This window comes from Engraulis encrasicolus, unplaced genomic scaffold (genome assembly GCF_034702125.1).
Source record: "Engraulis encrasicolus isolate BLACKSEA-1 unplaced genomic scaffold, IST_EnEncr_1.0 scaffold_80_np1212, whole genome shotgun sequence".
Taxonomy (NCBI): Eukaryota; Metazoa; Chordata; class Actinopteri; order Clupeiformes; family Engraulidae; genus Engraulis; species Engraulis encrasicolus.
In genome coordinates this window covers 130,615-140,737 of record NW_026946148.1, presented here as the reverse complement: position 1 = coordinate 140,737, position 10,123 = coordinate 130,615, and the positions used below count along the sequence as shown (strand labels likewise).

The 10,123-nt window shown below is 46.1% G+C and overlaps 2 protein-coding genes across 5 annotated transcripts in view; both read right to left on the bottom strand.

Moving 5' to 3' along the window:
* Nucleotides 1-322: 322 nt before the first annotated feature.
* On the bottom strand, nucleotides 323-5,559 carry cunh8orf82 (chromosome unknown C8orf82 homolog). Of its 4 annotated transcripts, none has more exons than XM_063194060.1 (6): nucleotides 5,443-5,558; nucleotides 4,919-4,948; nucleotides 4,258-4,510; nucleotides 2,450-2,498; nucleotides 1,563-1,833; nucleotides 323-592 (listed from the first exon to the last, which is right to left on the bottom strand). In XM_063194060.1, exons 3-6 carry the CDS (start codon nucleotides 4,480-4,482, stop codon nucleotides 355-357), a joined length of 783 nt encoding a protein of 260 aa, XP_063050130.1. In that variant the 5' UTR covers nucleotides 4,483-4,510; nucleotides 4,919-4,948; nucleotides 5,443-5,558; the 3' UTR covers nucleotides 323-354. The 4 variants fall into 4 exon arrangements, with proteins under 4 accessions (XP_063050130.1, XP_063050132.1, XP_063050131.1 ...); XM_063194062.1 differs by lacking the exon at nucleotides 5,443-5,558 and adding an exon at nucleotides 5,342-5,430; XM_063194061.1 differs by lacking the exon at nucleotides 4,919-4,948 and having other exon boundaries at nucleotides 5,443-5,559.
* Nucleotides 5,560-9,767: 4,208 nt separating this feature from the next.
* LOC134444884 (NADH dehydrogenase [ubiquinone] 1 alpha subcomplex subunit 4-like 2) overlaps nucleotides 9,768-10,123 on the bottom strand; it is a 3,132-nt gene continuing 2,776 nt past the window's right edge. Inside the window, exons 3-4 of the mRNA XM_063194064.1 lie at nucleotides 10,041-10,101; nucleotides 9,768-9,855 (exon numbers count right to left, since the gene is read on the bottom strand). Of these exons, the coding sequence (XP_063050134.1) occupies nucleotides 9,799-9,855; nucleotides 10,041-10,101 (118 nt within the window). The 3' untranslated portion in view covers nucleotides 9,768-9,798. The remainder of the gene's footprint in view (nucleotides 9,856-10,040; nucleotides 10,102-10,123) is intronic.

Genomic DNA, 10,123 nt, shown 5'->3' with positions numbered 1-10,123 from the left:
CACTCTTGATCTCCCACACACTCTATATCTGCATCTGCCACAGACACACACTCATGCGCGCGCGCACACACACACACACACACACACACACACACACACACACACACACACACACACACACACACACACACACACACACACACACACAGTTCCTCTTATGCAGGCACACACTCAGTTTTCCTCACAAATGGACACTTACTGTCCCACACATACAGTACCTCCTGAACACACAGGCGCAAATATCCATGTACACACACTTCTGAAGGCATTAACCCCCCCCCCTCCCCAGCCCACAACCAACAACAACACACACACACACACACACACCACACCCACACACACACACACACCAGTTCATGTCTCTCTTCCTGACTCCTCCTCTTCCTCCTCCTCCTCTATGGCGGGTAAGAGTTCTGCCAGCTCATTGGTCAGTTCATGTCGTTGCCCCTCCCACAGGAAGTGAGTGGGCGTCCCTTCCTGTCCGGGCGTGGGGTACTGGAAGTGAGAGCTGAGCTGCATGGCGAGCGCGGAGCGGACGAGGCCCACCCCTCCCACGCGCTCCGAGGCCGGGTGGTAGACACGTCCACAGCCCCTTTAGCCATTGGACACAGGATGGAGGGATGAGGAGAGGAGAGGAGAGAGGAGAGGAGAGGAGAAGAAAGGAGGAGGAGAGAAGAGAAGAGGATAAGAGAGGTGAGGAGAGAAAAGGAAAGAAGAGGTGAGAGGAGAGGAGGAGAGGAGAGGAGGAGAGGAGAGGAGAGGTGATGAGGAAAAAAAGGAGGAGGAGAGGAGTGGAGGTGAAGAAAGGAAAGGAAGTTGGAGAGGAGAGGAGAAAAGAGGAAAGGAGGAGAGGAGAGAAAAAAGAAAGTGTGTGGGGGAGAGGAGATAGAAGGAAAAGAGTGAGAAGTGAGAGAGGAGAGGCGACAAAGATGGGGAATCATGGGGAAAGAGGTGGAGAGATTATTATAACATTCGATGTACAGTATGTGTCATTTCACACGTACCCACAAACTTAACAGTAGACAGAAACGAAAACACATCAATTGTACACACCTCTGCAGTCACAGCGGTCTTGTTGGAACCCACCCACAGTAGGACACACACAAACACGCACGCACACACACACACAAACCTTACATACCTGCTACAGACTAATGTCCTCCATAGGGACAAATAAATCAACTTGAACTTGAACGTGAACACATGCATGAACACACACACACACACACACACACACACTTCTGCACATACACACCTCCGCACATACATACACACACACACACACACACACACACACACACACACACACACACACACACACACACACACACACGCACACACACACACTTCTGTGGTTGACGTGACGACTTGTTTTTTCGTAACATTGGCTAAAAAACTACAAAACAAGTGTCAATGAAAGAAGATGTGGTACATTATGTTTCATATTAGTCTTAGATGAGAAGAAACACTTTTGTTAAGATTTATGTAAAGGTTTATATGTCAAATATCCTGTGGTGTGACTGTAACATTAATGAAACCTGGAATATAATATATATACACACCTCCGCACATACAGTGCCTCCGGTCGGAACTTCTCCACCAGTTTGCCGCCCCCGCCACAGTAGGAGAGCAGCTGGGGGGCGGGGCCAGCAGCAGTGGTCTCTGCGGGCGACGGTGGTGGCGGCAGCAGGTGGGTGAAGACGACGGGCTGGTCATCGCAGCGCAGGAAGTTGCGCTCGCGCCCGCACAACGAGACGAAGGGGAAGTGCTCCTGGTAGCGGCCATGGCGGTTCGGCCGCACGCGGGAGAAGAAGAACACCAGGAACTGCGGGTCTGGAGATGCAAACACACACACACACACACATTCACATGAGTGGGCACACACAAACACACACAATACAAACATGAGGTGAGAGGACACACACAGTCACATACCCGTAATGAAAGATGAGTAGGCACAGACAGACAGACAGACAGATACATACACACACACACACACACACACACACACACACACACACACACACACACACACACACACACACACACACATACACACACACACACACAGGAGAGCGGGCACACACAGTCACATAGAAACGTGAGGTGAGAGGACATACACACATTCACACGCCCATGAAAGATGAGAAGACACTCAGAGACAGACAGACAGACAGACAGACAGACAGACAGACAGACAGACAGACAGACAGACAGACAGACAGACACACACACACACACACACACACACACACACACACACACACACACACACACACACACACACACACACACACACACACACACACACACACACACACACACACACACACACAGAGGAGAGACGAGTGGGCACATACAAACGTCACATACAAACATGAGGTGAGAGGGCACACACACACAGTCACACACACACATGAATGAAAGAGGAACAGGCACACACACTCACCTTTGAAGCAGGTGACAAAGTTTTTGATCTTGGTGTCATCCAGAAAGAGCTGAGGATGAGAGCAGACACATACAATGTGGATTATATCTCTCTCTGTTGCTCACTCACTCACTCGCGCACGTACCCTACCCATGCACAATTTGGGCACAGGACAGTGAAGGAGTGAAGTAGGGAAACCAAAAGGAGGGCGGGGCAAACAGGTCCGTAGTCCCATTCCCAGGTAGCAAGGGTGCCCAGAATTGGATCTTCATTACATTGTACGTATGGGTAGGGCCAGATGACTCTGTCCCGGTCTCGACCAAAACTATCAGCAGCCCTGACGTTTTCATTTTTCATTTATCCTTAATTTAGCCAGGATTGTCCCATTGAGACTAGAGTCTCTTCTGCCAGGGAGTCCTGGTCAAAATGGCAGCATGCATATAGTTACAGACACAAACACATAGACAAAAAGGAAAATAAATGTACAAAAAACACATTAAGAAGAATAAGCTTACATAAAACGTATTATGAGATAAAAAGTAGCCTATGTGCGGCATAGTCAGAAACAATGACACTCCTCTGTGTATACTGTATTAATAAGGTACTACATAAGGTACATACATACGGTACTGCATAAGGTGGATTGTCCCTGGTTGCGTCAGGGTGCCAAAACCAATCACCTGCCCCTGGTCGTCGGACTAACAGACCCACTCACCGGTCCCTGAATGCCAGGGTAACATAAGACTCATCTGCCTCTGCCCCCTGCCATCACCTGCCCCTTGGTTACTAGGGTAAAAGAAGCCTCACCTAACCCTGATTGCCATGTTAGCAGAAGCCTTATCTCTTTCTGGTTGCCAAGGTAAGAGCAGCATTATCTGCCCCTGGTTGCCAGGGTAACAGAAGACCTGCCCATGGCAAAAGTGTTCATTAAGGGCCAGTTCAAATTTTTGGTAAGCCCTACGAAGGCCATATGTGAACGTATAAGGCAGGGATGTCAAACTCAGGCCCTGGGGCCAAATTTGGTCTGCATAGTCATTTTATTTGGACCGCGAGATCATTTGAAATGTGTATTACAGTTGGCCCACAGACACCATTAATACATAGCGTAAACAAGACAGAACATGAAATGTGGTGTGTCATTGGAATATGATTGGGCTCATGAAAGAGCTCACACTCATGCAACACAATAGTTGCAGGCACATTTTAACTAAGTTACCACATATGACGTGTGTGTATTACAGTTGACCCACAGACACCATTAATACATAGCGTAAACAAGACAGAACATGAAATGTGGTGTGTCATTGGAATATGATTGGGCTCATGAAAGAGCTCACACTCATGCAACACAATAGTTGCAGGCACATTTTAACTACCAAATATGAAGTGTGTGTGTGAAATTGAAGTAAACACCTGGACAATATAAGTCCATTTTAAAAAATATATATTGAGTTCCGCCCACAATTTTGTTCCAGATTTTGATATTGGCCCTCAGTCAATTTGAGTGTGACAACCCTGGTAAAAGGGATGGGTCAGGGCATCACCTATAATATATTACATTACATTGCACTTAGCTGACACTTTAATTTATCCAAAGCATCCATACAACTATTGTGTTTCAGGGTATTGGTCACAGTCCTTGGAGCAATGTGGGGTTAGGTGCCTTACTCATGGGCACTTCAGCTATGGATGGAGATGTAGGGAGAGGTCATGGGGGATTTGAACCAGCAACCCCTAGATTGAAAGACCAACTCTCTAACCACTAGTCCATGACTGCCCATAATAACCACTGGCCTGTTAGTGGTGCTCCAGGTAGCGTAGCGACTCACCTGTCCTTGGTGGTCCAGGTAATAAAAGTACTCCCTGACACGTGGCTCTGGGCTCTGTCCTTGGATGTACTGCTCCGGTGCGCTGCTACTACACATGGTGACATGCTGCTGCTGCTGATGCTGCTGCTGTTTGGGACAGCTGCTACATATGGTGATGTCTTGATGCCACCGACGGCTGCCACCCGGCCTGAACCTCCACACCCCCAAACGGAGCAGCGACGTCATCGCAAGGCTATTCCACCTGCACGGATACCTGGAATGGGGTCATTGATGTTTTTAGAGGAAGACATCAGAGTGGCACAAGACAGGTCCACATCATGTCAGGTTAGGTTTCTTTATTAGTCTCCACCAGGGAAATATTAAATGTTACAATTTTGTAACGCACTTTATCTTGGAGACAGGGAATAATGCAAATAGATATGTGTCATTTAAATGGAATGAGTGTTTTTAAATAATTATAATATTAATAATTCATCACATTAGCTGTAGTTGAACAACCTGACTTACGCTACTAAAAACGTCAGCGGCCCAATGACAGAAGGGAAGAGAGGGGAGGTGTGTATAGTACTTGTGGATTTCATTTGCTTTAATTGTATGCTTTTATTTGTGTGCAGCGTACACTGCACAGCCTGCATGTGTATGAAATGTGCAATAAACTTGCCTTGCCTTGCCTTGGTGCTGTTGTGGATATCTGACATGATAGGAGAGGACAGAAAGACATACTTGCTTTTGTTTCTTTGACAGTACAAAATTCAATTACAATAGGAACATCTCTCTTATCAAAATGAGAGTATTAACAGGAAATCTTCAGTAGGCCTAGTTCTTGCAGGGCTCTAATGTTTAAATATGGTTACAGTAATACTACAGCAAAAACTGCGATTTACATACTGCAAGAGACCGTAGGCCTATATTTATTTCATGATAGGCTAATAGGCTTATGTGCAGATTTAGGTTCGTTTTTACACATTGGCGCATGTATATGTCAGTGTTAAATATGCTAAAACACCTTGGCACAGTTGTTAAGCAACCTCGAAAGAGCTAATGTTTTGACATTGGCTAACAAGAAAACTATTAGCCTACTTACGATGGTTGGTGCCTAGAAACGCGAAAGATGACAGCAGTCACACATTTGTGCAAAACTAATGTGCTATACAATACATTCGATAATAATGGAAAAACCTGCACCTGAAAGAATAGTTGCAGACAAAGTCAACCTTCTTCACATACACAACACAACTTCACTTCTGTGCTGACACATGTGCCCTCTGCGGCTGCGCAGCTCCAAGTTGTCAACAAAGCTCTGCTGTCAAAATAAAAGTTCAAGCATTTGAAGGAACGCTCGGCCACTGGATTTATTTGCGGGCCTTACACAAAGTTAATTTAAATTACGAGCCATGCTTTGCACTTACCATAGCTTGATTTTCACGAGTGTTTTAATGAGATTAAAAAAAAAATGGTATTTTGGTTGGTATGTCTCAAGTGTGAGGAAGCCGTTAAACTTGTGTTCTGGAGCTGCCTGCAGCACCATCAGTGGACAGCAGATGGCGTTTTGACTGGGGAGTTACTGAGGCCCCACGGAGGAGAACAAAATAGGCCTACAAACTACTGGACACAGACAAATTATGTAAAACAAACAAACTATGATTTCATACAGTGCAACATCGTGATGTTATTCAACCCCCCACCCCAGCCCTCACCCCCTCTGTTTATTTTCTCCTGCATCAGGAAACTCCTCTGGGATTTCAGAGGAAGCAGCCAGGCAACACTTTGCTTCCTGTGTTTAAAGCACTCTTTCCTCCCTCCTTCTCATCTCTCGTTCCTCTCATCTCTTATTCTCCCTTATTCTCTCATCTATCTCTTATTCTTTCCTGTCTTTCTCTCCTGTCCTCGTATCTCTCTCTTCTCCTCTCCTTGTGTTCCTCTTCTCTTCCCCCTTCGTCTCTTCTTTTCTCCTCTTCTCTCCTCTCCTAATGCTTCTCTTCTCTTCTCTTCTCTTCTCTTCTCTTCTCTTCTCTTCTCTTCTCTTCTCTTCTCTTCTCTTCTCTTCTCTTCTCTTCTCTTCTCTTCTCTTCTCTTCTCTTCTCTTCTCTTCTCTTCTCACCCCTACCCCCTTCCCTCTCATCCTCAGTAGCTTGTGTAGGCCTACAGCATATTACGTATGTGTGTTTGTTCTTACAGTAAGTGGTCTAGGTTAAAAGTAAAAGGTCATGACCACACACACACACACACACACACACACACACACACACACACACACACACACACACACACACACACACACACACACACACACACACACACACACACACACACACACACACACACACACACACACACACATTTGCGCGTATACAAACACACACAACATCTTTCCCATGACCTGAAACCCAAGTGACACGGACAGCGCGTGTTTACACACGTGCACAAGTGTGTGTGTGTGTGTGTGTGTGTGTGTGTGTGTGTGTGTGTGTGTGTGTGTGTGTGTGTGTGTGTGTGTGTGTGTGTGTGTGTGTGTGTGTGTTTTGTTCCCCTGTGGAATATGGTTGTCGGACAGTTCTTGTGGAAGTTATGTATCATCTGTTATGCACATGACGCACACACACACACACACACACACACACACACACACACACACACACACACACACACACACACACACACACACACACACACACACACACACACACACACACACACACACACACACACACACACACACACACACACACACACACACACCTGCCTGGGTTGATCGTTGTCTGTCTACCTGTGCTGTTGACATCACGTCAATGTTGTAAATTTAGTTTTTTTTCCATACCTTATCTGATCTTCCATGATCAGAGAAGTACATGTTCATGTAGCCTTATTGTAAAGTGTTACCCATACAAGCAAGCACACATTCACACAGGCACACACACGCACGCACGCACGCACGCACGCACACACACGCACACGCACACGCACACACACAAAGCTTTTGCTGAGTGACACCCCAGCTGTTTTCCGTACTGCAAGTTCAGCTTCCTTGCATGAACTGTTACACTCATACACAGGGGGAGAGAGAGAGAGAGAGAGAGAGAGAGAGAGAGAGAGAGAGAGAGAGAGAGAGAGAGAGAGAGAGAGAGAGAGAGAGAGAGAGAGAGAGAGAGAGAGAGATTGTAAGAGCAGCAAAGGCTATGCTCTATCTCACGACCTCTATTTACAAAGAATGTTTGTGTTTATCAGTCTATCTCTTCTCTCTCTGTGTGTGTGTGTGTGTGTGTGTGTGTGTGTGTGTGTGTGTGTGTGTGTGTGTGTGTGTGTGTGTGTGTGTGTGTGTGTGTGTGTGAGAGAGAGAATAATGAGACAGTAGAACTGGATTTGCAGTGTTATTTATTACGGTGACATTAATCCACAGAGAATACATTACACACACACACGCACATGCACACACACAGACAAATGCACACAAAATGAATACACTGACTGTCATGAAAGACCTCTTTGGTGTAGAGGTCAAAGCACATGCTTGGTACACTGGAGGCCCGGGTTCGAATCTGAGCTCTTTTCCCCCTCATGCCGGGACACATAGCAGGCGAAACGAGTGAGGCGAAGAGAGGCGAAATTCATTACATTACATTGTACTTAGCTGACGCTTACATTTTATTCAAAGCGACTTACAACAATTATTTTTCAGGGTATTGGTTCCAGTCCCTGGAGCAATGTGGGGTTAGGGGCCTTGCTCAAGGGCACTTCAACCATTGATGGAGATGTAGGGAGAGGTCAGGGGGGGATTCGAACCGGCAACCCCTAGATTGGAATACCAACTCTCTGACCTCTAGGCCACGGCTGCCCCAATGTCCAATTCAGTGTTCCATTCTGACAACTCAACTGTCATTAGGTATGTATCAGAGGCGATTCCTCCTTGAGTACAAGGGAGGCGCCGCCTCCTGTCCAAAATCACGGAGAATAGTATGTAAACTAATGCTTTACACGACTTAATAACATTGCTATTTCAGACCCAGCTCCATAGAAAATGCATGTGCTCAACTTAGAGATGAAACCAATCTGTAATACGATCCCGAGGCTCGCACGAGTTTTTTTCCGCTCAAGACAACGCAAGCGAGTCGAGTCTCAATGGACTTCAATGGCATGTGGGATTGTATGCTTTTTCAATGGAAAAATGCTAAACGGTCATTGGCTATTGCCGTGAAATTTTTTTGATTTTGAGACTGAGCCTCACTGGGAGTGAATGGAGAAGAGAGAGGAGGGGGGAGGGACCGGAGACTGGAGCTCCGACTTGTGATTGGGTGAACCCCGTGTCAGTAGGCTACAGTAGTTGATTTCATTTCGAAATGCGGATATGTTATTAATTTGACTGAGAAGTTTCGTCGTGGTAACCAGTGGGGAAGCTATTCATTGCGGTGTACTCCAGTTTTGTGTACATATTCTTGTAAACCTAGTGTTGCGAATAAAGTCTTAATAGTGGCACGTCCTTATCCTTTTTAATCTCCCAATTCAAAAGTTGAAGTTGCCTACTTTTCGTTAGGGCTAGCTTGCAAGAAAGCTAGAGAGCTATGCAAAATGCCAAGCATTGTGGATTAAATTCTGGCGAATTCCAGTCGTCCTTATGAGGAGAAAATGAATATCAAGGAGCAGAGCAGAGCACTGCCTAATATTGACTTGGTGAAAAAGGTAGGGAAGAACAACCGTTTCTTTTGAGCTTTTGTGGTGTGGTGTCTGACCAACTGGTTAACTGCCAAGTCCCGTGAGTGGTGAGTCCTTGTTTCCTACTGTGTTGGCAATGTCTGGTAAATAATTAAAGATTTTGCGACCTCTAGTGGTAAGTTGAGCCGTGCACCCAGTAATGAACAAAGACAACGAAGGCAAACTCAATCACATCATTATGTGGCGGAGGTAGGCCTAATGATAATAATAATAATAATAATTAAAAAAAAAAAAATGTCCCTATGAATAGGCTACAAGGGGGATAATGATTAATGATTAACAAATTTGTTTCAACAAGAGTCCTTTAGTGTGTGAGGCCATATGTGGCTCAGGACCAATGTAAGATGTGTGTCAAAATTGACCCCCCCTAGCCCCCCCCCCCTTTTTTTTGCGTTCTGGACATATTGTAATTGAACAGCCTCCCCTGTTTGACAGACTACCAGCCGCCACTGGTAGGTACGGCCAATCAAATGGTATGAAACAGTTATGTTGTTGATTTGATTGGTCGCCGCGGGCAAAATTCGCTCCTCATTTGCATTATATTAAACTTGATCGAATAATTTCGCTCCTGTTCGCTTGCCTTCGTCTCCCTCATAGGAATGAATGGCGAAGTTTGCTTCGCTTGGCCAAATTCGTGTCTACTGTATGTGTCCCCAGCGTCACTGGTCAGTAGGAACAGCAGTGACTAATCAGAGACAGGCAAAAGGTCCAATCAAAACACAGAGTCTGGCAGGAGATCCAATTAGAGAGCAGAGTCAGGGAGAAGATCCAATCAGAAGCCAGAGTCGGGCAGAAGGTCCAATGATAAGGCAGGGTCTGGGCGTGGGCAGGACCTCAGAAGTCTGGCCCTTCCTTTTTCAGGCTCTCGTAGTCTGTGGTGACCGCCACAAACTGAGAGAGAGAGAGAGAGAGAGAGAGAGAGAGAGCGAGAGAGAGAGAGAGAGAGAGAGAGAGCGAGAGAGAGAGAAAGAGAGAGAGAGAGACATTATACAGTGTGTGTGTGTGTGTGTGTGTGTGTGTGTGTGTGTGTGTGTGTGTGTGTGTGTGTGTGTGTGTGTTTGTGTGTGTGTGTGTACCTTGTATTGGAAAGTGGGGGGTAGGTTGTTCCAGGGCTCTGGATTACTCGCATGCCTCCAGCTGAGGAAACACACACACACAC

What these genes read in the sequence shown, in the direction of transcription:
- cunh8orf82 (XM_063194061.1), bottom strand. Translation starts at nt 4,482, where the DNA reads ATGACGTCGCTGCTCCGTTTGGGGGTGTGGAGGTTCAGGCCGGGTGGC. An exon ending in CTTTGTCACCTGCTTCAAAG is followed by an intron (nt 1,834 to 2,449) that starts GTGAGTGTGTGT and finishes TTGCATCTCCAG; the next exon opens with ACCCGCAGTTCCTGGTGTTC. An exon ending in GAGGCACTGTATGTGCGGAG is followed by an intron (nt 593 to 1,562) that starts GTGTGTATATAT and finishes CAATGGCTAAAG; the next exon opens with GGGCTGTGGACGTGTCTACC.